The following is a 27,820-nucleotide window of genomic DNA, read 5'->3' as shown; positions in this document are numbered from 1 at the left end:
TGGTTTTCGGGGGAAAGTCGTACAACCCTAAAATGTTTTATATAATAACGATTTCGTTGATAAAATTGAAAAAAAATATTTCGCCGAGTGTTGCATTGAAATGTTGATTAGGCCATTTTCGAGTCGCCCTCTTGTTTTGACGACTTTCAATTTCGCCCTGCAGTGTCGCCAGAAAACAAAAATCAAATGAGGTTTTCGCCGTGCTCGCCGGAGGGGAAGATTTGTTATTCCCCCTGGGCGTAACAAGCATTTCTCGACAAACATATGACTATGGTTTAAAAGCCAATTGTCATAATTCTCTTTGAAGGGAAATTCCGGACAAACCGTTACTCGCCAACCACAGATGTTGGTACTAAACAAAAGAGAAAAGTTTTCTCTTTTATAAACTGCTGTGAACTGTGCTTGGCCAGTAACGGTTTGACCGGAATTTCCTTTCAAAGAGAATTTTGATAGTTGGCTTTTAAGCCGTAATCATATGTTTGTCGAGATTTGGTTTTTGTTTAGGGCGATTTTGTTTACGGACTTTGCTGTAAATTTCGCCCGTATATACACTACCATAGAAATGCAGAGGCGTAACCCGCCTGGCGGTTTGTTTACAGTTGAAAGTCGGATCCACCGTTTTGTTTTTTATTGATTTTCATGAAGTGTGAAACATTTATAAATGAGTTTTTATATTTATTATGAAGTATTTTTACTCCTCTTTACGATATTATTCAAATCTCTGTTTGTGTAAATTTTTTATTTAGGCCCATTTGTCGGTTCACGATCGAACTCTCTATTTTTATAGCAGCTTATGGCGTCTTAAAGCAAATTTAAAGTATCCCTCGGTTGATGAATGAGTTGTGAACGCACTCAATCAACCACGGCTGCGTGTCGTTCTTCTCTTTCATGTGACATTCACCTACCAGGGTTGCCGCATGCTTTTTATTTTTTAAATGATTTTGTATTTAATACAGCCCTCTGCTAGGCAGCCATTTTGTCTCATCCAACATCTGCCTTCGTTAAAATCAAAACAACCCAATGCTATTGCACGGGCGACGTGGGCCTAGATTCAGCTGGGCCCATCATATGTTGACTACTGTCAAAGTCCGTATATCTCCATAGCGGATGACAGGAGTGGCACCCTCCTGGTATATCTCCATAGCGGATGACAGGAGTGACACCCTCCTGATTTAATATTAACCAGAATAACAGTAAGTTACTTACTGTTATTGGAAGTCAATATAAAAGAAACCCTTTCTTTTCTATCTGCTGATGTGATCTCCACTCACCGCCTATTTTTTATTCCAGATATTACAGGGGCTTAATTTTTATTGACTCAAATTTAGATTGCAATCTGGCATCCCTGTCGCCAACCCACACCCACCGAGAACCGACCAAAACAACATAACCAAAACAAATCCCACAAAAGCGATCGGATCGTGAGACAGAGCAGAACGTAATATCAAGGATCTTCTGTTGGTTTCGATAACGAGGTCAAAGTACTCTTCCAGTTTCTAATAGATAGTAACTTTAGGTAGTCGTGCGTTTTGAGAATAATATTTTCTTAGTGCAGTTCCGTTCGAGTTGATGACAATTTCTGAAATCTTCAACAGCCAGTGATAATGTTCCGTCGCACGTTAACCGTTTCCTATTCGCCACATCGGAACAACTACGTTACCCTGCCGGACAATTACTTCCGGATGCTGTCTAGTTACGTGAGTTTTAATGACGGTGCAAATTTTCAGTACTTAACCTTGGGGAAGAAAATTTTTGAACCATCACTGTTGAGATCTCGACGGAATTTCATTCATTGGCTGATGGATGGGGATCAGGGGGAAAATCGGATGTATAATGGTTTTCTAAAAACTAGCTAATTCTGAGCAAGCGACTATCATTGAATCTGATTGAACACGAATTTACGTTTCCGATCAAGTCATTTAATCACTGAGACTCCACATTCCCCGTAGTTAACTTGCGCAAGTTTTCGAAAACCTTTCACAGCAGAATGTATTGGCCTGTTGGGATGCGAGATAAAAATAATCTCATGTCATCGTTTATCCTGTTGGTCAGCGGCAAAATGTGTATATGGTTTTGGGGGGGCGGTGTGAATGTGCGAAGCTGCAACTAATAAGTGGTCTCTCGTGTTTTCGGTTATATTTTTAGAAAAACGGCTGTTTGAGCATAACGCGCGGCATCGACAACTTTTACATGTCGTGGTCTCCGTACGGTGGCGGTGGCTACCAGGACAACCGGATCGGCATAAACGCACAAGTCGCCGGTACGATGGGTTTGAAGGAGGGTGACATGGTTATGGTGGCACTGGTTATGGAGGTGCGATCGCTCAAAACGGTCGAGGTCACGGCCGCTTCCGAGAAGGATTGGAATGTGTTGGTAGGTCGCAGTTCGTTTATGATAACAGATGAAATATTTTTCGATTTTTTTCTGGATTACAGCAAGTGAGTAGCAACAGAGTACAATCGATTTTGCTGGACCAAACGAGAGTTGTAACAAAGGGGCAAAGTTTGGTAGTTTGGATTAACGATTCGATCACCATTCGAATCAAGATAAGTAAGTCGCAAAAGTGGTTTTGGCTATTTAACCTAGCATTAAGGACGTGGTTTGAAATATGTTAAACTACAGAAGTCAACGATTAATTTGCAAGCCGTGGTTTCTTATAAAAAGTTAGAACCTATTATAATATCTGTTATTCCGGACACCGCTTTGAACGCGTAAACGTGCATGGGAATATCATGAAACGCAGTAGATGAATCTGCATCTTTGCCAAATTATGATTCCTCGTTGCTACAGAATTGTAGCATCTACCGTCAAAACGAACAAAGTCGCGTTATACATTTTCTGTGATGCCAAGTGAGGAAGTGATTATTGAGCTGTGGCCCACTTCACATTCGAGGTGGAAGCAAAGGTGGATTGTGTGACGATTGAATCAAAAACACACGCGTGTCCCCCTCATACCTCGAGCTGCAGGCTGCCGCAAAATCGTTTAGTCGAGTATATCGTCAAATAACACCGAATGAAGACAGGGAGTACGAGAGCGAGTGTGATAATCCTCGAAATCAGGATGATGGTGTAGAAGAAATTGGTCCCAATACTCTACTTTTCATGTCGCCGATTCGCTGACGAGATTCAAAAAAAACCACCGATGGTAAACGAAATAGGACCCACACCGGAGCAGCTAGCTGTGATGTCGAAGGAACTCCCTCTGTTCTCGGAGAACCTGGAGGAATGGCCGTTATTTATTAGTTCATTCACTAATTCCACTAATGCTGTGGTTTACAAACACGGAAAATTTAATGCGATTGCAACGTTGTCTACGAGGAGTCGCTTTGGTAGCTACGAAATAGGCTTTTGATTCCGGATTTAGTTCCACAAGTTTTAGCTACGCTACAGATTTTATATAGAAGACCGGAGATCTTAGTGTACGCTCTACTGAAGAAGATGCGAGAAGTTCCAATTAAGATAAACTTGAGACGCTCGTCGGAGTTGGAATGGTAGCTCGGCACCTCGTCACCACCTTCACACTAATAACCAGGTACATTTGAATAATTTTACGTTGATTTATGAGTTAGTGGAAAAGCTGCCTGTGAACCTCAACCTGGACTGGGCGATGGTCAAACATCAACAACTAGGACTCTGATCGTTTGCTGTGTACATCTCTATGATTGTACATAAATTCTGAGGCTGGAACGATGAAGAGCTTGGGACTACCAAGGCGGATTCTACGTTACAAGGACCTTGATGAACGTTATCCATATTTGGCTGGGTTACCAATTCAGGATTACCAGAGTATTGCTCCCATGATTTTAATCGGCAATGACAATGCTCATTTAAGTGTCAACATGAATAGGCGTATAAGGCAGCTAGATAAGCACCAAAACTGGACAGGGATGGTCCATTCACGGTTTGATAGCAAAAATGAAGAAAGAACCACCAGCCATATGTGCCACTGTGTACACGAGGACGAGGACCGAGGACTCGCTTGATATTAGTGATGCAATACTTTTCGATTGAGAATATGGGAGCGTCCTTGCAACAAAACCTAGAGTCCGAAGAAAATCAACGAACTAGGCGGACTCTGCAAATTATCGCGCTGAGTGTAGGCTTCCAATTCGAAATCGGGTTAGTATGAAATAAAATGACGTTACGAACAATGCAGAAGAAAATACGAATTGGAACAATCGGCAAAGACCTAAGGAATAAGGACTACGACTGGAAACTCGGAACATGGAACTGCAGGTAACTCTGCTTTATAGCTTTCGACAGGATAATCTACGATGAACTCCAACCACGCAACTTTGACGTCGTAGCACTGCAGGAACTTTGCTTGACAGGACAACAGGTATGGAAAAGCGGGCATCGGGCGGCTATTTCTACCAGAGCTGTGACACCACCAACGAGCTGGGAGCCGGCTTTGTAGTGCTAGGTAGGATGCGTCAACGCGTGATTGGATGGACTCCGATCAACGCAAGGATATGTAAGTTGAGGATCGAAGGCAGTTTCTTCAACTACAGCATCATCAACGTACACGACGGCTGTTCGCAATGGGACGTGAAAATCGTCATCGGTGAAATGCACGCTCAGGTAGGACGGGAGGTAATGTTTAGACCGGTAATCGAGCCAAACAGCTTGCACACCGTATCGAATGACAACGGCCAATGATGCGTGAATTTCGCAGCCTCCCGTGACATGGTAGTCCGAAGCACCTTCTTCCCCCGCAAAGCCACCTGGGGATCACCTGATTAACGCACCGAAAACCAAATCGATCACGTTCTAATCGACGGATTATTCTGCTCTAATATCACCAACGTTCGTACCTACCGCAGCGCGAATATAGATTCGGACCATTACCTAGTTGCAGTATGCATGCGCTCAAAACTCGACGGTGCAAAACACTCGTCGTAGTCAGACGCCAAGGTCCAACATCGCGCAACTTCGGGACGCTGGGCTTGCCCAAGACTAGGCACAGCGGCTGGAAGCAGCACTACCCACAGAATAACAGCTAGGCACAGCTACTCTTGAAGATGGCTAGAGGGAGATCAGTTTCGCCATAGGAAATACTGCTATAGCGGCACTAGGTACAGCGATTTTGAATCGAGAAAACGACTAGTTCGATGACGAATGTAAGCAGTTAATAGAATAAAAACTCCTTCGCTTCATCAGCCGTAGAGGATTGGTGAAGCAGTTGTATTCTGATAATGCAACCAACTTTAACGGAGCTATGAGACGTAATTTATGACTCCCCCATGAAGAGAAACGTCGCCGAGAGAAAGGTATTCATTGATTCGCTGTACCTGGATCACTCGTTTCACAAACTACTAACAGAGTACCGTGCAATAACGCTTCCGGCTACGTTGCAGGGTAATGTTCAGCACGATATTACGCACCACGCGTTGATGTTGGAGTTGGGTATTTGCAGACCATCCAGCAGTAGCTGGCCTAGCTCCATGGCGTCCCATAAAGGGCAGACAGTGGAGATTCGTTGGTGACTATCGCCAGTTAATTAAAGTCACTGTTCCGGATCGATATCATGTACCGCACGTACACGATTTGCTCACCTCCTTTCAAGGTAAGAACGTCATTACAACCTTGGATTCAATACGCGCCTATCATCAGGTGCCAGTTGAGGAAGCTTATATTCCCAAAACCGCCGTAATTACTCCGTTCGGGTTATACGAGTTCACTCGGATGCAATTCGGTTTGTGTAACGCAAGTCAATCGTTCCAGAGTTTCATGTACATAATTTTTGGCGATCTAGACTTCGTTGTGGTATTTATCAACGATATTGGTATCGCATCGAGGTCGCTTGAGGGGCACATGGCTCATTGTTTTTGAGCGATTGAAATAATATGGTCTTGTAATCCATGTTGCCAAAAGTCATTTCGCTCAATCAAAAGTTGAGTTCCTTGGGTTTTTTTTTACAATGGAGAAGACCTTTACGTCCTAGCCCAGTACACGTGCTATTGGTAGGTGTCCAAGCTACCGCACGGGGTGTACTGGGGGCGTGTCGGGCTCGAATGGTGATGCTGCCGTTAATACCGACTAAACTTCATTGGGCTCCGCCATCATTCCTCCCAGGAACTACCTCTCGGTATTACTTCTGGGGGGATGGCTGTACTTAATGTACTCATTCACTCTCACTCACGCGTTCATACGTCCTGTATGAGGCTTACTTGGGTGCTCTCTCTATCGCACCTTGATTCACTCTCAAACACTCCACATGAGGCTGACTTTTGTGCTCACCTTTTTCGTTCCTTGCGAGGCTGACTTGTATACTCACCCTTAACATACCGTGTGAGACTGACTTGGATGCTCACCCTTTCACTCCTCTGCCACGCCACGAGGTATCGATTGTTAAGTCCCAACATACTACGCTACGACCCTCCCATCTTGGCATGAGGCAGTCCACTTATACGCCTATACACTCACTCTTCTGTCTTGCTTCGGGGTGGCTGGGTTTACCCCTTACGCGGTTGCCATTCGCTGCGCCAACCTACCTCGGCATGAACAGACCATTCACTCTCTTATTTTGCGCTTGGCCTTTTTTCGCTCCAGCTAACCAATCACTAGTTAGCCGTGCCCGCCGTCTGTTGCTCGGTTCGCCAGATTACCTGTAGCCTACTGGCAATCTGGATGGTAGCAGCCGAGACTGCGTTCCACTTCTCCACCGTTTGACACATCCGCTGGATAAGGGTATCCGGGGTTGTGTCCCAGCCACAGACGTCAAGCATTGCTCTTCTTTCGACGTCGAACCGATGACATACGAACAGTATGTGTTCGGCAGTTTCATCTACACCTGGGCAGTCCGGGCAGACTGGGACCTCCGCGTGTCCGAACCTGTGGAGGTACTGACGGAAACAGCCATGGCCTGACAGGAATTGTGTCAGGTGGAAGTGAACTTCCCCATGGGGTCTTCCCACCCAGCTCGATATGCTAGGTATCAGCCGGTGGGTCCACCTACCTTTCGAGGAGTTGTCCCACTCACGCTGCCATCTGGCGACCGAGGTCACCCTGGTGCGCTCGCGGGCTCCCCTATTTCCACGTAGCTCAAAGCACTCCTCATCTTCCCGAATGACCAGCCCGACTGGCATCATGCTCGCTATCACGCAGGATGCATCGTGTTATACCGTGCGGTAGGCAGATATCACTCTGAGGCACATCACACGGTAGGTTCTCTCCAGTTTCTGTAGGTAACTGGTTACCCTCAGTGCTCTTGACCATGGCGGGCCGCCGTACCTGAGGATAGATACGGCAACGCCTGCCAGTAACCTACGTGTGTTGTGCCGACTTGCGGTTGTTGACGATAACTACCTCCGTCTTATGATGAGCGAGCTCCAGGCCTCTCGCGCTCATCCATTCCTCCACCGTGTTGATCGCGTGTTCTGCGGTTAGTTCTACCTCAGGAATTGATTCCCCGTAGACCTCCAAGGTTACGTCGTCAGCAAAGCCGATGATTTTGACCCCAGGAGGGAACTTCAGTCTCAGAACCCCGTCATACATGAGGTTCCATAACACCGGACCTAGGATCGAGCTCTGCGGGACTCCGGCGGTAATCGGAACCCTTTTCTGACCGGCATCGGTCTCGTATAGCAGTACGCGGTTCTGGAAGTAACTTTCCAGGATCCGGTAGAGACCCACCGGTAGGCTAAGCCGGTGTAACGAGAGCGCGATGGCATCCCAGCTTGCGCTGTTGAATGCGTTCTTCACGTCAAGTGTCACTAACGCACAGTATCGAATGCCTCACCGGATCGCTATCTCGGCAGTATTTATCACTGAGATGAGAGCGTCCACTGTGTACTTACCCTTCCGAAAGCCAAACTGGTTGCTTGACAGGCCGTCCGTTCCTTCCGCGTACGGGGTTAGCCTGTTGAGGATAATCCTCTCAAGCAGTTTGTCAGTCGTGTCGATCAGACAGATTGGTCTGTACGCCGATGGGTCGCCTGGCGGCTTCCTGGGCTTCGGCAACAGCACCAATTTCTGCCTTTTCCATCTATCGATGAAACGGCACTCGTCAAGGCATATCTACATAGCTAGCCTGAACATGTTCGGGTTCGCTATGATCGCAGCCTTGAGAGCGTTGTTTGGAACTCCATCCGGCCCTGGAACTTTGTTCATTGCTAGGGATTTAGCCACTGCGAGTAGTTCTTCATTCGTCACTGGAGCCACCATTTCGGCCGTGCCCGCACTGTCTCGTAGTGCAGGTGGCCAGGGGCTTGTGGCTCGAGACGGGAAGAGTACTTCGATAATCGTCGTCAACCGGTCCGGAGACCGTTCTGGGGGTGAAGAGCCCCCTTTGGTCTTGGCCATCACAATCCTGTAGGCGTCACCCCACGGATTCGCGTTGGCACTCTCACACAGGTTGTCGAAACACGCTCTCTTGCTGCTCTTAATGGCCTTGTTAAGGGCCAATTTCGCAGCTCGAAACACTTCGCCGCGGTTCTCTCTTGCATCCTCGGTGCGGGCTCTTTGCATCCTACGTCTAGCTCTATGGCAGGCTGATCGTAGGGATGCAATCTCGGCACTCCACCAGTATACCGGGCGTCTGCCGTTTCTTGGCAGGGTTTTCCTCGGCATAGTGGAGTCGCACGCGCGTGATAGGACGGCTACCAGCGCATCCCCGCTTAGACTATCGGTGCTGGCCTCCAGTCCTAGGGCCGCGGTGAAAGCTTTGCTGTCGAAGTGATTGGACTTCCATCCGCGTACCTGACAGGGATCACCCGCCCTCGGATGCTGCACACCATAGTTGATCCTAAAGCGGATTGCTAAGTCATCGCTATGGGTGTAACCTTCGTCTACCCTCCATTCCATGCCTGGAATCAGACTCGGGCTGGCAAATGTTACGTCAATCCACGCCTCCACCCCGTTTCTACGAAATGTACTAGCGGAGCCATTATTAGCTAGCACAGTATCGAGTTTCGCAAGCGCCTCCATTAGCGCTTGACCCCTGCTATTTGTATAGCGGCTGCCCCACTCCACTGCCCAAGCGTTAAAGTCTCCCGCTATGACTACCGGTTTCCGGCCCACTAGGTCTGACGAGAGCCTATCGATCATCTGGTTGAACTGTTCTATGGGCCACCTTGGTGGAGCGTAGCAGCTGCAATAGAACACACCATTGATCTTGGCAATCGCAACACCCTCGGCGGAGAAGTGTATTACCTCTTGAACAGGGAACCGTCCCGTTGTACAGATTGCCACCATTCCAGACCCGTCCGACACCCAATTGCCGTTGCCGGCAGGGATGCGGTACGGGTCTGATAAGAGGGCGACATCTGTCCTCGACTCCGAGACCGACTGCCACAGCAGCTGTTGGGCTGCTGCACAATGGTTAAGATTTAGCTGTGTGACGTTCACGGCTTCTTCTTATTTGCCTCACCGAAGGGACACGAAGGTCCGCCCATAGCATGTTTATGGGCTTGCTTCTTAGCGGTACAGATAAGGCACTTGTACGCCTTAGTGCAACCCCGCTCCTTATGCCCCTCCTCGCCGCGGCGACGACATAGTTTGCTCCTGTCTATGTTCTTGCACTCGTAGGCTTTGTGGCCGGACTCAAGGCACCGATAGCACCTATCCACTGAAGGCGGCTGCTAATAGGGCATACCGACCAGCCGATCTTCAGCTTCCCTTTCTCGGTTACCTTTTTGGCATCCGCCTTCAGTAGCCTGAGGTAGGCTACTTGGGTGCCAGAGGGTCCATCTCTAAATCGCACAGAGGCCCGCTCGATTGTGACGTCGCATTGTTCCTTAACGGCTGCGACGACATCTTCTGCGGTCGTGAACTCGTCCAGATGCTTGCACTGGAGAGTCATTTCCGCCCCTAGCGACCTGACTTGGGCGCCTTCACCAAGGACCTCTTGGGCCAAGACCTTGTATACCGCACTAGATTGTGCGCCTCGCTTCAGCACTAGAAGCATTTCTCCCGTGTTGGTGCGTCTCACGCTACGCACATCTTGCCCAAGGGCCGAAAGGCTTTCGGCCGCCTTCATCGACTTTAGGACATCGGCGTATTTGTCCTTGTCGGTTTTTAACCACAAGGCCTCGCCTCTGTCCTTGGCCTTCTTCGCGGTTCGCGGTACCTCCGGTGTCGGTGCCGGCTTCTTCTTGGTGACCAGCGTCCAGGGGTTAACGCCCCCTGCCCCGGTCGGGCCGGGTTGCTGGTACCAACGCTCTGCTCAGCGAGGTCACTCTCGCCCTCGCTTACCTCGGCCAGACGGCGTTTGGCCTTAACGGTTGCACGCCGTGTGGTGTCGGTTTTTGCACCCTCTCCTGGCGACTTCCTAGGGCGCTTCGCGTTTGACGCCGTCTTACGATTGCCCTTGCCTTTTCCCTTCGAGGGGAACTCGGCCGCCGCTTCGAGCGACGTGGCTGCTCCATAGAAGGTGAAGGCCACCGTCTGAGTGCCTGTATCGACCTTCTCTCTTCCCTCCCTCTTTGAGGCCACTGTCTGGGTTTCTCTGTCGGATTTCTCCCGACATTCCACCCTCTTGGCATAAGCCTGCTGCTTCTGTCTTGCGACACGAACAGTTTTCCGGAGCTCCAGGAGACTCTGTTTTAACTCCTTGCTTATTTTTTGCTTTGCGCTAGTCAACTCGATTCTTGAATCGAGCTGCTCCACCACTTTGCGCATCGCGGATAGTGTCTCGTCCAGTGCGTTGGTAGGGCTATTTCCTACCACTACTGGGGGGTCACTGGTGCTATCAGATGCAGCACTCGTCGCTCCACTACTCTCCCCACGGGGGGGGGGGGGAGGTAGACCTCGCCAAACCACCTCTAGCGAAGGGGTTTGGCACCTCCGTTTGTTTACTATAGTTTTTGTTTTTGTTCTCCATATCAGATCCCACGAGTAGTGCGAGAATAAATGTCCGCCACGCCAGAGCTCCGCATTAGCGTGGTAAGGGTATCGGGACAAAAATGAGAGAAATTACGCTGCCATGGAACTTTTAGCGGAGTAGAGTAGTTCACTGTTGGATAACATTCGGATAGATTTCGATAAATCTAGCTCAAGGAAGCGTGTATCGATGTCGGTAGAAATTCGTCCGTCGAGGAACTATCGGTAGGAGTAGGGTGAGTTCACCGTCGGGGACTATCCGGGTACACCGTGATAAGATCAGAAGCTGAATGATTCATGGAAACAGGAGCTTAATGGCTCAAGGAATCAGCACCTAAATGGCACACGGGGACGAGACGCTGGATGTAATAAATGGAGACAAAAATCAAGAGAAGAGTCGAGAGTTAAATCAAAGCTTAAAGGTCGAGCATTTCATGAACAAAGTGAGGCTCCGCGACAGACCAGATGACAGAAGTGCGACAAAACACAACAAGCCCCCACGCAGTAATAGCTTGATGTAGTTTCGTGGGGAAGAAGGGCGAAAAAGGAGTGTTATCGTGGTTTGGCACGAACGTGAGTCGTGAGTCCCACACAGTGCCAATAAACGTCAGGCCAGGCTCATAAAACCCCACTACAAAAAACCCACAGAAATTGTCCCAAATCGGCCCAAGTTTTGTTGTAAGAAGTGAATTTTTTCATATCAAGTAAGCCAAAAATAAATTCAGTGTTCCAAAATTATTCAAGCACATTTGATCTGGTCAAACTAAAAATTCATTTTTGAAGGGCTGTAATGAGATGTAAATTAATTTGTTTCAACGTTGAAAATAAATTCAGCCTGCCATAATTATTATCGACACAATCATTTGACCCGACAAATTGACAAAATATTTATTTTGGAGTCACCCTAATAAGTAGTAAAGTTAATTTGTGATATATACATCGCACACATATTTCTTTAAAATAAATTCTGAAACGGTTCAGTGCACAAAATACTCTGCCACAATTTTAAACACAATTTCGACAAAATAAATTTTTTTGAGCCACCCTAATTAATAGTAAATGTAAATGTTAATGTGTTATTTTTAATTTCGTATTATATAATCGCATTATTTAAACCTTTATGGCACAGTTTTTACTTCATATCACCTTTTGTTCTAAGCCACTGTGCATGCTGGTATAGCTTCTCTAAACGAACGTCTATAGAAACCGAATCAAAGGCGCCTGTACTTTCTAGAAAATTTTGTGCCATTTGCATTTTAAGAGCATACGCCATTTGAATTTCGCCCCTTTACCAAATTGTGTATCTGATAGCCCAATTGGCGAGGCGGAACAGAATCATTTCCTCGAACGACTTCCGGCTACAGAACAGCAATTTAATCGGCCGATACGAATGATGATCGGAGACTCATTTTTCTGATTTTAGAATGGCGGTAATCCTTACTTGCTTTCAATCATCAGGGTCAGTGCAACCCTCTAGGAGCTTGTTGAATAATCTCGGTCTTTCTGGCTCCTGTGTGTTTTTGTTGCAAAACAAAAGAGCTAGTAAGAACTCTATAATCGAAAACGTCGTTCGCGGTATCGTGAAGGGACGTGGCCTGCTAGGTTTTCTGTATAGTTGCAAAGTCGGGGTAGATCTTCTTAGATAAATCAAATGTCCTTGCCGTTTGAATATTCCTCGTTTTTCTTAATCTTATTTGGTCACGCATCCCGATCAGAATGAAATAACAAGATTATAACAGATTGCAATTTTCATAACATATTTTTTTATAAATTTTGTCTCATTAGTAGTTAAAATATCAGAAATCACAACGCAAATTAGCCTAATTCATTTTCTGCACATGAGAGAGGTCTGTGTACCTTGTTTGATTTATTCAAAAAATAATTCATGCTTGCAACCTTGAAGTTATCAATGGCCGGAATTGGTCGAATTCACGTAACACATATAGATTATTTTAAACATTTCACTTAAGACAACTTCACTTACCCTCTTCTTTCAGAATTCACAATCCCTCCCCTCCCATACGGTCGGCTGGAGAACGACACCGAACTAGTTGTGGAGCCGTACAAAACAATGCTGAAAAAGGATCCTGACCCACCGGCAGCACTGGTACGAAGCAATACCAACCTTAGCATTGCCGAGCTCGTTCGGCAACGCAACTTGCAGCGTTCAAAGGTAAACTCGGTGGAAAATGGAACCCAGGAAAGTTTTGTGAACTCAGCCGGTCTCATTACACCGTCGGCTTCTGAAGCAACGATCGGAAAGAAACGACCAACCACGTGGTATCGGAATAGTAACGGGTTAGAAAATGGATTAGCCGATCACAACGACGGTATAAAGAAACTCGAGAAGGAAAAGAACGTCATTAAGCGAAGATCCGCGGCAGGTGGCGTCCCCTGTAATGGTGTCACCGGTAAAGCACAGACGGCCGTTCGAAATTCGCTCTTCGAGAATGATCTAGAAAAGCATTTGAACAAATTACAAACGAGTAAATCTATGGCTAACTTCATAAGCGAACAGGATGAGAAGGTGAAACCGAATGACCATAACCATAAGAACAAAAGTCAGTATCTGGACAGTTTAGTAGCCACGTTAACGCGGGAAGTTCCGAAGAATTTCGAATTTCGAGTAATTGGCGGTGTTTGGAACTGCCGGCGGAACAACTCACAGATTTGTGATATCTATATCACCAAAGAGAACATCCCCCAGGGGATGGATATCAATCAGCCTTTTCTGCTAACGACAAACGACGATCGGGATTATTTCGTGAACGTGCGAATGGCGACTGACGTAGATCAGTTTCCGCGAAATATCTACCCGACGGTTGAGATAAATGACAAACTGATGGAACAGTTGGAGATCAATCATGGGGAAAAGGTAACACTGAAGGCGAAGCAGAATGCTTTGAACATTGTCGACATGATTGAATTGGTGCCGGTTGCTAAGCTAGCCTCGAAAGTTGAAGCAGATATAGTGGAAAAGTTTAAAGAATTTATTCTGTTCAACTCTAAAGTATATCCGGTACTGTTAAACCAGGGACAGGTGTTTAAACTGCCCGAATACTATCTAACCATCAAACTTCAACCGGCTAATTTGAAGTACTGCCTTGTAAACGGGGTGATTTTGAGGCAGAGTAAAATTATCTGCTCGGGTGAGGTCAAAAGTTTAGAAACGGTGGTTTCTAGTGTGGAAGACGAGAAAAAGAAGAAACCGGTTGAGCCGGCTGAGTATGAACCTAAGCATGTAAAAATCGATAAGTTTCAAGAGATTTTGAATGAATGCGTGGATCAGTTGAAGTTCAACCTATGCCTCGATGATAGAAGCACAGTTCGAAGGAGCTGTAACATTATAATTGCGGGTAAGACGGTAACTAAATTACGCAGATTAAACTTTATTCTTACATCGCAATCATGTCCACAGGACCTGAGCAGAGCGGCAAAAAGGCACTCTGCAGAGCGATTATGTACCAACTCTCGAAGGCTCCGTTTCACTGTTTTACCACCACATTTAGTTGTTCGAAACATAAGGGTCGCAAGCCAGACTCCATTCAGAAAGATTTGCGTCACTGTTTCTATCTGTGTATGTTCCACAGCCCGGCTGTGATATATTTGGAAGGATTAGATGTTTTGACACACCAAGCGGGTGAGCAAAATACACAAGATGCAGAGTATCATAACAAGTACATGCAGTACCATGATCGCCTAGTAACAATTTTATCAAAATGATTTTTTAATTTTAGAGTTTCTGATGTATTTCGAAAGCAAATCGAAGAGTTCACAAGCAATAATGCCATATCCGTACTTGCATCTATAGGCAGTGTTAACAATCTAAATCGAAGACTGTACTCGTCTCGTGGGTTTCATTTGTTCCGCCACATCCGAAGGCTGCCAAATATTGATAAGACTGATAGAGAAATCGTGATAAAAAGTCTGCTGGTGAACAAACAGTGCAAGTTAGAGAAAAAGATTAACTGGAAGCGACTGGCTAATGCAACGGAGGGCTACACCATCGGTAGTCTGGTGCAGATGGTCGATCGAGCTGTTTTTTACGCTTTTAAGCATGGTAAATGGGTGGCGGGGATTCCATTATTTGCTCGTTTAATATTCGATGTTTATTCACAGATTCTAAACACCCTCGGATTGCGGAAAGCATGATCAACTGTGCATTGGACGTAACCAATTCCTACTGTCTGCAGGGTATCGAAAGTCACAAGCAGACGAACGATGCCGATGCTGACGATCATGTTCCGGGTGATCGGGTGCCGGGTTTGGAAAATGCCATTGAAGTATTCCAGGAGGTGTTGATGTGGCCGAGTAAATTTCCGAAGATTTTTGAAAATTCTCCATTGCGAAATCAGGCCGGCATATTGCTGTTTGGTCCTCCAGGCACGGGAAAAACCTATCTTGGTATGTATCTGCTATGAAGCTAATGAACACTATGAATAGGAACTGGAAACATTGAGAAAACGAGAACTAAATTTACACGTTGGTTGGAAACAAGTGTAAAATATGTTGTGGATTAATGTTGACCATTCAAGCACAAGTTCGTGTGGACATTTGCCTTGAAACCTATCATTATTGTTAAGTTATTAACTTTTAGAAAACTTTTTTAATTCATATTAGTTTTTTTTCATTCATCTTAGAAGTTTTCCTCATATAATAAATTTCACTTTATTAAACATATTTTATTCCAAATAAATCTAACAAATCTAAGTCACTAAAATTGCTACATGAACTTCATTTCTCAAGCTGTCTACTCTAAATTTAAAATATTTTACACTTGATTCTAACCACAAAGATGCTTTTCTATTCGATTTAAATGTTGGGCTCAGCAAAATAAAACCTGTTCTGTTTCAGTGGCAAAATTGGCCAAAACGTGGAACTTGCGGATGATCTCAGTGAAGGGCCCGGAACTGCTAGCCAAGTATATCGGACAAAGTGAGGAAAATGTACGAAACCTGTTCGACCGAGCCCGGAGCGCAAAACCTTGCGTACTATTTTTCGATGAATTCGATAGTTTGGCACCACGGCGGGGCCATGATTCGACGGGTGTTACGGATCGCGTTGTGAACCAGCTGCTTACTGAACTGGATGGTGTGGAGGGTTTGAAGGGAGTAACGGTGATTGGTGCGACATCTAGACCCGAGCTTTTGGATCCGGCTCTGCTGCGTTCGGGAAGAATCGATCGCCTGGTGGAGTGTAGTATACCGGATGAGGTGAGGTTTTTTAGTTTTTACTCGTATTAGTAATATAGAAAAATTATGTTTTTGGTAACAGAAATCCCGTTTGGCCATCTTTAAAACCCACAGCAGCAGTTTGAAATTAGCATCTGACGTACATCTGTCGCAATTTGCTAAAAAATCAAGTTGTTACACCGGTGCGGATATCCAAAGCGTTCTGACTACGGCCAACATGCTGGCGGTGCAGGAGTGTTTGTCCAATGCTATCGACGATGAGGTTTGTTTTGGTTTATAATTATCGAATTGTGCTACTGGTTTGAATCAGGGAAGCTGCTTATTGTACATTTTCCAACTGGTTGAACATATTTGTCCAACCCCGCCGTCTAATAACATTATTTCAATGATTTTCGCCATTAGCGTTTAAACACCGCGACGCAGTTAATTACCGGGTTGTCTTTTCATTTCCAACAACGGAGGGGTAAAAGTTTTCCGCCACCTAACTGATAATATCCGCGATTCCGTTCTGCGCTGTTCATGAGCCCATAGATGGTGACGATGATCATCATTATCCTGGTGGAGTAATCGTAATCCTCCTCCGTGGTGAAGAACAGAGCAGTGCTCTGTAGGAAGATAATACCGCTTTTGCCCGTTTTGACTAAATGGTACTATAAGTCGGAAGTACTTAGTTACGGGGGCTGGGTGAGTTAGATACGTCGAGTTTCCAACGATAATGACTGCTTTCATCCTCTCGTTTTCCCCGCTTAGCTGGCAGGATGGTTATATAAATGCATATGTGATGATAGCTGTATTCTGATTTTGTTTTGTACGCTGGAATACGCGAATGAACAGCGAAGAAAACGTTACAATTAAAATTATAGTGAATGTTAAAATTATCCTGTTTCGTGTTCACAAGCAGCTTCCTATTCCATGTATCGAGTTTAACTTATTTAAAAAAATAACGCGCCACTTTGTTTTTCATTATCTTATTCGCACAGCATGTTCCGGAGCAGATAACGATTAACCAGAGGCATCTCATGGAAGCATTTGCCAGCACGCGCCCTTCATTAAGTCCACAGGATGTGCAGAAATACAAGGTTACGTAAGTATCTGCTTAGAACATACTAGGTAAAGCGTCTTACGATGAAATTTGCATTTTCAGTTACGCACGATTCACTAACAAAGAACCACCTTCGAGGGATTTTGTGGCGAAAAGGGCCACGCTGGCGTAAGTAAATGCCTGTTTTTATGTTTTCTGCTACCTTTAGTTAGTTTGAGGTTTTATCAGCTGCGGTGATATTGTTACTTAGGTTTAACGTGGAAAGGTATAAAAGACAAACATTTCATAGGTTTGCGTGTACTGTCATTTACTGATGACATCCCCGTATATAGTCGTTTTTACCACAGAGGGAAAATAAATCTCACGAAAGTCCTGATAATAGCTCTTTACTCGATACTTGAACAAAGAGGAAAAATAAATTCCCCCTACAAAGCGGACTGATACAATACCGGAACACAAAGATAGCACCCCTTCGCGGAGCTGGGCGGTGCCCGAATCGTCAAGTGTATAGTAGCGAAAATGTGCAGAACGACAAATCCTTGCCAATCACGTTCAAGAGGGTTTGAAAAGATTGGCGAAAAAATTGTGCATATTTTGACACAACATAAACGAACGAACTGAAACCGATGATTCTACTAGCGGGAAGGGCACAGTAAAAAATGTATCAATCAAGTCTTTTCTCACATTAGTTTTGTAGATATCTATCTGCTGAAGCGAGTTAGATGTTATGAATATTGATCGTCGTGGCACACGGTTGTCATGGGTTTAGTTCTAAAATTTTCTCTGTGCAACTTTGCACTCGTTTTATGTGATATGCTATTTCGGGGTGGCATACAAAGAACTCAATACTTTTGCCAACAGCCAACGCATCTTCTTATCCTTTTGTACATTTTAAACTACAGTTTTGCTGTTAAACGGAAAGGATACTTTCCATTGATTGCAGTGTGATTTAACACCTTTCGTAGATCAGTATTCCCACGCGATCTACCTACATAATAACTCGATAATCGAAAATCTCTTCCCTCAACATTCAAGTTAAATTTCAATCAACCAGGATCATGATAGCATCGAGGACACTATTTGCTCTCGCCGTCGTCACTCATCAGATTACCTGTGGTGATGGCGAATTTTCTAATTTTTATTGGATCGATGTGGAAAAATTCTGGCGGTAACTCATTTTCCTGCTAGTGCACGAATACTATCCAAACGATGGTGCACGTCTGACGATGAGCTGGATGATTGTAATAGATTTTTTATTGGATTATAGTCGTTTTTTTATTGAACTATCATAACTATCCCAATAAGCATACGTTTGTCAAATTAAACTAGCTTAGCATAGAAATGTAATTTAGCAAAATACCAAGCATAATGATATTAATGATTCGTTCGATTGGCGAAAACTCATTTTCCTATTCGATTATGGGATGAGATCTCGCAACTCGCTTAGCTGATAAGCTGATATGGTTGGTAATGGAATTTTTATTGAAATTTGCTGCTCATGGTCGTAAAAAATATTCATACACCAGCAAATTGATATCTGCCGTTCAACATAAAATCCTGACAGAGCTGTCGATTAATAATTCAAGTGTGTTCATATTGTAATCTCACCTTGACACAAGCTAGATTTTTCATTTATCCCGATTTCATGCTCAATTACCTAGATCACACCGTTTTAAACAGTAGAATAACTATTATAGTAATTTTCAATATACGAAATTGAATTATCATTGTGGATGATGGCAGACTAACACCATTAACGGACGGAGCACGGTATGGTTGACTGAACCTTGCTGCCTGTTGCTGTGGCGGTCGTCAGATGTAAGGTGTACGTAAACGAGTGGTTTCGATGGAAGCACCTGCCTGGGAGCAACGCTAAAACATTGCACCATAGTGAAATGCGCCATTATCATCGTGCTTTCGGTTTTCCTGGAGCGATCTGTTATATTGTAGCGAGTGTCAACGGGAGGTTCCATCGATGATGCTGTCAGTTGTTACGGATTCGTTTTGTGAGAAGACAGCCGACAAGCCGCGTTGCGGTTCGCTTACATATCCCTTAAATACAAATTTCTGTTACATGATTGAACTTACATACTAAATTGAACTAAAACCTACTATTTTTTTTACATTTATTTAGGTATGGCTTCGTGTTTGATCGCTGGTCAAGTTTTATCCGCATCTCAAACTGTCGCTCGGTAAATGAAGGGTGTTACGATCAAAAATTGGTCAACGTTAACTTGGCACCTTTTTTCATCGTTTATAGGATCGACAGTCCTCCTAGCATACCAAAAATCCATTTTTTATTGTTGTACTGTTTGAAGCTTATGAGCTCCAATACCATCCAATTTCTTTGGGTTAGATTACTGATTTTGGAGATGTCATGATGGTCTAATAAGACGTGGTTGATTATTAGATTGGTGAAAGCGCCCTGTAGGTCATTGGTATCGCGGATTATTTCTCGTAAAGTGAAGAGTTGATCGTTTATTGTGCACTACAATTAGAGAACGTGATTAAAAAATTCTCGAAAGGTTTCTGTTATGTGGTCCGCAGTTTGATTGCTGCTCTAGATTTTTGCCATTGTTAATGAGTATTCGATAATTAGAGATGAGATTTGTAAACGTGCCATTTTCTTTTGATGCGCTGCAATGGTTGTGGTTCCTTTGAGCATTGCCTGTGTACAGTTAACTTCCAGAAGTTATATTCATGATGCTCGGGTGCAAATTGATGTTGGTATCGTTATCGATTGATAATGGTATCGTTTACTATTTGAGGCAATGTTTTGAATATTTTTGATGCAGATTTCTGTAGTTTTGGTATCTCCAGAATGTACAATAGAAAGCCACTTCGTGTTGCAATTTTAGGGTTTGTATAGTCCAAGCCCTTTTCGGGGTAGTGTGTTTTAATTCTCTGTTCTTGTAGTAGTACTTGGATGTATACAATCTCTTCTATGGTTAACAATTTGCTATTTGGTAGGGCGATACGTAGGGTAACCTTGCCCCGTCAAAAAAATGCGGACGGACATGGTCAGGCGATTTAAAAAGATTGACGTTTGACTCAACTCGCCTGTGCTAATTGCCCCTAGGAACAAATGCAATTTGCGAATGCGATTTAAAGGCAATTTCAATACTTAGACAAATTCCGTGGCGGCTGAAATAGACTTGGTTGTTTTTTGCGTTTTTCAAACATGGCGGTTCATGTTTGGCTTAAGCTTAAAATTGTTTTTTGAACAATTGGTGTGTTCAAACGAATGTAGAAAATTGTGGAATCGTGTGTAAGTATAGTAGAACAAGATATCTGACCTAAAGTCTTAATGAACGTCAGATTGTGATAAGTTTTGGTGTGCAATACCAATTTCACCTTTGATTCTTCCTATAAGTTGGTGGTGATTACCTAGTATACTGGTAAGTATATGTGAGTAGATAATGAATCCGAAAATAAGAATTATTTGTAATTTTCATATTAGGCAATTAAGGGTGAGTAAATGGCGCGTTCCGTGGGCGATTTGGGGGTGATTTAAGGGCGGGCTGGGTGGCAAAAAAATGACGAGGGCAAATCACCCAAATGTTGCATTTGAAAGAGCCCCCTAATTGCCAGCAATTTGCTGGCAAATTGAAGGGCAATTAGCGCATCCGAGTTGGCAAATAGCCCCCCCCCCCGTTAGCCAGCAACTTGCCCTTTTTGACTGGGTGAACATATCAGGTGAATAAAAGTCTCGCCAGGTTTTCGGAAGTCAAAAGACATTTCTGGGGGCCTTGCAGGAAGCGCTCTGCCAGAATGTCTCATGAGAAATTGATCATCGAGCTCATCTTTGGATTTACACACACTCGCAGTTCTTGCTACACAACAATCAGTGAAGATTGAATAATTTTGAGATTATCTGCGAAGGACCGGCGAGGAATCTTCAGTACTAAATATGCGTTATTGACGTAAAGCATAGAAACATCAACGGTTCCAAGTAGCTTCCCCGGGCTATTCCTGATGTAGAAATAAGTGTTGCTTCTTTGCAATCTCTAATGGCAACCAATATTTCTCGATCTGTGAGGCAGGATCAAAGTAAATTCTGAATTTAATATTATGAAGACTATAGTTATTTTCAGTAAAATAACATCGGAAAAAATAGTTGCATAACCAACCCGCATAAATGAGAACAATACATAGATAATTTGTATTGTTTTTTCCACAATTTGTCATATTGTAATTCGACAATAAACACGCCATACCGTAAATAGTTTTAAATAGTTTCTGTCATTTGGGGTATTGTTTTCAGTCCGATAATCATTTGGAGAATATGGCGTTGGGTTATGTTACAATACTAAAACGACGATTTTTCCGAACATTTTTTTCGTGGAACATACATTTACATTACCACAAATAGTCACTTAGTGCCGAGTTTCTGCTGTTTCTCGTATAGTTCAAAAATAGTTTTCTAGCGAAATACTATACAAATAAAAACGTAAAAATCTATGGCAGGATTTTGACCTACCAGACACGACACTCGCGGTCACCAAAGTGTTGCACTTTAACGGCTTTCCAAACGTTATCATGCTGATTACTTTCCGTGCTCACCGCAAGAGGCGCGTAACCATATGACATGATTGATAAGAACGCCCAGACACACACTATTGAGCGCCTGCGGCTGTGGTTGTCGTAATTTACAAAAAAATAAAGGGTTTTAGATTGAAACAAGAATAAAACTTGGATTCTACAATTGCTTTTTACAATCGCTCGTTTTGAAATCAAGACTCTAAGTATGACGAAAACGGGGGTGTAATTTTTTGAGAAGATAGTTCGGGGAGCAATGTCAGGAGAAAGCAGTGGCCATCCAAGTGCAGCGCAACGACGAAGGCAAATTGCACACTGATTTAATCATGTTTTTCTGCTAAAGTCAAATGAGAGTAAAATAGAATATGATATTCATAATAGCAATAAGTAATTACATGTACAAATCAAATAAAGCGAATCAATGGCATTGTGCGGAAATATTTTATTATTCAATTTCAATTCGATAGCAAAAATACAATGGTTTGTGCACTTTCCACTAACTTCAGAAACTAACTTGTTGGGAATAGTGAACATTACACCGCACGGAACAATCAAATTGCCAACATCACATTTTGTGTTAATGATAGATAATCCTTCTTGCTCACATAGTGTAGGTACGGCGGCGTGGCGCACACCTCTAGTTTTTTTGTTATTATACTGACCATGTTAACCATAGGTTACTATAACGCAACAATAACATTTATAATTCGGTTGAAAGCGTGTAGAAACTACTTTATCGACGCTGTCAAAATGATAGGCAAAAATAAAGAACCTTACAATGTGGGTATTTTCCGCGTAGTTTGTCACATTTGTACCGCTCGCATACAGTTTCAAACTCTATCGATGTTTAATATTCGAGATTTGATTACCTGCCACCTGGCAAGTACCGAGTTTAATGTTGACATCAGTGGTACTGCCGCTTTATCCAATTGAGCTATTTCTGCTATCGAGCAAAGAACACAATTTTCTTCATATTATTGTGAGCTCATCCCACCATCTTGAGCTGGGCAAATCGGAATTGCTAGTACCGATAATTATGAGTTATGAAGAACCATGACCATAGGAGAATAAAAACACCATATCGCATATGGTTGAAACTACCATACAGGACTTGTTCAAATCTTTTTTTATTAATTTGAGTTGTTAATTTTATGTCCAACAGAGACAAGTAATTATCAGGTGGTACATTTTATGTAATAAAACAGACAGTATTATACATACACATTCAATAGTTTATTGTAACATTATTTTGCCTAATCAATTCATCAATTTTTTTGTGTTTTTACCATAACATAAATTATGTGCTTAACATTCTGACCATTTAGTTTAGCAACCCCGCATAGCTAAAAACCATTTGACATAGTCCGAACAATAAACCTGTGTTATGGGATATAGTAACTATTAAAGGTGTTGCTTTTGTAATGTAACTACAGTTTGAACTTAGATTTTGTTCAATGAGTATAACAGTAGGTCTACAATATCCTTAAGAGTAACGACGAATTGAATGGTTAAACTATAGTGAAACCATATCCAGTACTGTAACCATATGTGATATTGTACATGTTGATGAGCATATTAATGGTTCGAATGTTAAACAAACAATATCTGAAATGGTTTCGCTAGTGACCAAAACAGTAAATAGACTCACTATTGGGGCTACTGTAGAACTATTGTTGTATTCATTGAATAAAATTTAAGTTCATATTGTAGGAACAGTACAAAATCATCACCTCTAATGGCTACTATATCCCATAGGTTTATTGTTTGGACTATGTCACAAATGGTTTTTAGCTATGCGGGAAGGTGGTTCGTTTTCAAAGATAGCCATGTTGCTGAATCAACTTATAAAAATAGATGATGAAAATGGGGACGAAAATAGGTTCCTATAAACTTATTTGTTTTGTGAAACAGTCGAAAAATGTATTTTTCATTTGCCAAAATCAGGCGAAAATGACGAAAGAACGACACTACCTTCCATATCACTAAATTTTCACAAAAACGAAAATGAGATAACGGCATATGACAAAGCATGCGTGTAAGTTCTATTTGAGATTGTAATATTTTTTTTCAATTTGTGTATTTGACACGACTCATAGCGGTAGGTTGACGGAGTCGTGGATCTTTGATATGTTTACAATATGTAAAAATATGTAAATAAAAACAAATGGTGTTGATTTTTTGTTGGATCTCGTGCACGCAACTTTCTATTGCGCGCGGAGACTTTCCTTTGCGGCTGGGAAACGTTCGTCAGCTCGCCTACTGCATCATGGGGGTCATTTAATTCTTTCGTGTTTTTCATGTCATCGTTAAAGCTGTCTTGGTACCCGTCATCAGATGTTTTACCCTGCTGCTTTTACTTAAGGGTGACCAGTGTGAACCCATCGGTATTGTTATTAACTTCCTCGCCGATGTTGCTTTTAGTTGGTTTTTGGGATGCTAGATGCTTCTTTTGCGGTGGTTAATGTGGCCTGGACATCTGCCACAAATTTGGCCACCGTATGTGGTTCAGGTATTGGTATTGAAAAATCTGTTTTGGACTGTTTTTCCGTCGATGAGTTGACAATCAGCTGAGACGCATTTTCCTCTGCATCTTCCGCACAAGGTTGTCCATTGTGCGCTGTTTGATTATAATACTGGCACGTAGGAATTTGCCCCTCGTGGGTCTTTCGACCCGCATCGTCATTATAAGAGCACCGTTAGAAATACCCGGGAAGAAGTTTCTCCAAGTGTCAGGTGTAACGGATTCTATTGCTTTGAATTGCGACATACATTTTGTAATTAGCTCCGGAGAGGTACGCGGTGATGGGTCATGTAGCCTTACCTCGATATAGTCATTTGCTATATACACGGGAATCTTAATTCTAACGTCACTTTCAACCGCGTCTTTTAAGGTTTTGCGGGGATGGTGATATTGAAGGTATGTGGTTTCTGCAAGCCTAAGCTTTACAAGATATTCCATTTCACCAATACTTGGTAGTATTGGACAAAATTTAAAGTCAACGACCGCGGAATTTGGGCGAATCAGCTTTTTCGTCGACTTTACTCATGATGGTAAGAAGGAATACAATGTTTCCTTTATTTTCGAAACAATGCACACTAGTACGAAAGGTTGATCGTTGTCGTTCACTTGTCTCGATTGTAGGTCTGACTCCGACTGCGGTAGAAAGTAAACTGATATATACCATGGTATTTATTCCGTGGATTCACGAGCTAGTGAAGGAATTAGAAGTCTCAATATAGGTGTGCTTATTTCCCGTGTTTGTTGCATTCTAGTTATGTTTTATTTTATGAAAATTAAAACGAAAATCGAAAATTACTGAGTGTAAATAAAAACGAGATTGAATGTTCGGATTGTCATAAGAAAATGATAGTCACTACTTCTGCTACTCGTTTTTGTAAAATAGAAAAAAGAATATCTTTATTATTTTATTTGCATGCATTTACTAACAAAGGAGCAGTGTAAAGGCGAAGGTGAATCCATTGAAATTAATCGTTCATTGAAAAGATATGAGAATTTTACTATAATTCTTCGATAGTTCTTTAAAGCTATCAAGCTGATACCACGTGATAATTAACTAACAAGATACCAGTACAGTTTCGACCCGTTTTTATAAACTCCCGGTTTTATGCACCCCCGTTTTTATGCACCCCCGATTTTATTAACTTTTTGTACCCGATTTTATCAACCTGCCGTTAATTCATTCTTTTATGCCAGCAATTCAGGCCCACAGTCTTACAATTATATTCAATCAAGGTAGTTGGTTCTGCACTGTTAGGTAGTAGACAAAATGTAGGGTAGTTTACCAAATTTTGATGAACTAGAATCGCATTTTCTTCGAATTTTCAAAAAAAAAGCAAAATTTTTATAATAAACTAACAATTTGTCACATATTATCCATGGAAAACATAACAATTGAAAGTGACGTTGTATGCAATACGGATTGAATAGGGGAGAGTGGGTACGCTTGATCCCACTTTTGTTTTTTTCTCATAACTTTTCAATGAAATAAAAATTTCAATTACAAAATTCGCCATCTTGTAGTCAATTCGAATTGTAAGAGCTATGAATGTGTAAATCCGAATACTATGTCCTGTCAGTAATAGGTGTTTTTCTATGCAAAAGCCCTTAGAAAGTAATCGTACTTGAAAATATTCATAAAAAATTAGTTCAACGATCTCATACGACCGTTCAAAAAAATTTCTTCTTCTTCTTCTTCGAGATGAATTTAAACACATATTTTCTAAAATACACAATTTTTCTATACCAAATATAATACATCAGATTTGTTTTTTAAACATCATAAACGACCAAATACTTTATTTTCTTTTTATATTGTGATAACTTTATGCGTATAGATTAAGAGATATGGCCAGGGAATCAAATATTCCCAAGGATCGAGTGTCCTCATTCTCCCCTACTTAATAATATTTTTTTATGTTGTGAGCATGCCAAACTGCAAACAAAATTTATTTTTGCGTACTGTCTATAAACACCGGTCCGGAAGATACAATTTAGCGCATATTAGTCTCTAAGACTGCGATATCTGTTCTCTACGATTCCTGTTCTCGTTTGTTATCTTCTATGTTATCGAAGCGTATTAATCTATTCATTTGTAAGTAGGAACACACCAACCTGTCCGAACCAACGAGAACGGGCGAAGCCTGTCGAAAGCCACAGAACCAGGCTCAAACCGCGTATCTCTATAAAAATACGTGTGCCTGTTGTTTGTTTGATGACGAAAAACCCTAAAAAATAGCGGACCTGTTAATCCTTTTGTTGAAATTCTTCGCATAACTTTCCCACTAATAAAATAACCAAAAAAGTAAATAGTAAGTTTGTGGAAAGAGAAAGTTTCATTGATTTAGACATGGATACGATATTAATAACTAGAATAGTGAGATCGATCCTGTAAAACTATTCATCACTATCGTTGCTTACAAAAACTTAAAACATGGCAAATACATCCTTTTCCGATTTTAGTAAAACTAAAAGTCGCCCGCTCAACAAGAAAGTTATCAGCGTACACGTTCGCAAACAAAATGAATAGCATCGTGGATCGTGGCTAGACCAACAGGCTCATAATTTTCTGATTTCTATCAGATTTTACCACTGAAAATTTTTCGTCGGTCGTTCATCATTTTTGGAACATGGGCGTAGAATAGTTGTGAACTACCAACGCCCTGTGTCTAATTAATTAAAGAATAAATTCTGCATGGCACATTTAAGGAGATTAACTATTAAATTTCATTGGCAGATTACATTGTCATTCATAATGATTCTATCTGCAAAATTTCAGATCGATCCTATGCTTGGAAGTTGGATTAGACAACTGTCGGACGGTTCGGTTAAATACAATTTTTTGCACTGATGGGGCATTAGGTTTGATTTTTCTGCCAACTAACAACTTGAGATACTATGCTATATTTCACCCTAAGGAGGAAAATTTGGTAAAAACCAAAATTTCTCACTAGGGTGAAAATTTGTTGGTAAAAACCAGTCTTTGTACAGGAGGGCACAAATCCTTATTTCATACTATGTTGCGTTTCGGCTTCGCCTCTTCAGAAACCGACACTAACGTATTGTCGGAATAGATTAGCGCCGGCTTGACGCAAATCCCTTAAAACTAAAACACACTATGTGTTTCAATCAAACGACTGATCAAACGTGATGTCCCGTTCGAGCAGAAGTTCTGTTTATGCCGATGAGACACAAGTGAAGCCGAAACTTGTCTTGGCTTAGCAGGCCTATGCGAAAGCACTATGCTATATTTCACCCTAAGGAGGAAAATTTGGTAAAAACCAAAATTTCTCACTAGGGTGAAAATTTGTTGGTAAAAACCAGTCTTTGTACAGGAGGGCACAAATCCTTATTTCATACTATGTTGCGTTTCGGCTTCGCCTCTTCTATTCCGACAATACGTTAGTGTCGGTTTCTGAAGAGGCGAAGCCGAAACGCAACATAGTATGAAATAAGGATTTGTGCCCTCCTGTACAAAGACTGGTTTTTACCAACAAATTTTCACCCAAGTGAGAAATTTTGGTTTTTACCAAATTTTCCTCCTTAGGGTGAAATATAGCATAGTGCTTTCGCATAGGCCTGCTAAGCCAAGACAAGTTTCGGCTTCACTTGTGTCTCATCGGCATAAACAGAACTTCTGCTCGAACGGGACATCACGTTTGATCAGTCGTTTGATTGAAACACATAGTGTGTTTTAGTTTTAAGGGA

The 27,820-nt window shown here is 42.6% G+C and overlaps 1 protein-coding gene across 3 annotated transcripts; it reads left to right on the top strand.

Moving 5' to 3' along the window:
* The first annotated feature begins 1,380 nt into the window (after nucleotides 1-1,380).
* On the top strand, nucleotides 1,381-17,343 carry LOC131690229 (peroxisomal ATPase PEX1). 3 transcript variants are annotated; one of them, XM_058975819.1, is made up of 12 exons: nucleotides 1,392-1,516; nucleotides 1,596-1,697; nucleotides 2,146-2,373; nucleotides 2,436-2,550; nucleotides 12,819-14,177; nucleotides 14,240-14,498; nucleotides 14,559-14,881; nucleotides 14,941-15,225; nucleotides 15,676-16,034; nucleotides 16,096-16,275; nucleotides 16,994-17,097; nucleotides 17,158-17,343. In XM_058975819.1, exons 2-12 carry the CDS (start codon nucleotides 1,605-1,607, stop codon nucleotides 17,225-17,227), a joined length of 3,375 nt encoding a protein of 1,124 aa, XP_058831802.1. In that variant the 5' UTR covers nucleotides 1,392-1,516; nucleotides 1,596-1,604; the 3' UTR covers nucleotides 17,228-17,343. The 3 variants fall into 3 exon arrangements, with proteins under 3 accessions (XP_058831801.1, XP_058831802.1, XP_058831803.1); XM_058975820.1 differs by having other exon boundaries at nucleotides 1,403-1,475; XM_058975818.1 differs by having other exon boundaries at nucleotides 1,381-1,697.
* The last annotated feature ends 10,477 nt before the right edge of the window (nucleotides 17,344-27,820 follow it).

This window comes from Topomyia yanbarensis, chromosome 3, assembly GCF_030247195.1.
Source record: "Topomyia yanbarensis strain Yona2022 chromosome 3, ASM3024719v1, whole genome shotgun sequence".
Taxonomy (NCBI): Eukaryota; Metazoa; Arthropoda; class Insecta; order Diptera; family Culicidae; genus Topomyia; species Topomyia yanbarensis.
Note: the sequence above shows the minus strand (reverse complement) of the source record. Positions and strands in the feature narration are given on the sequence as shown.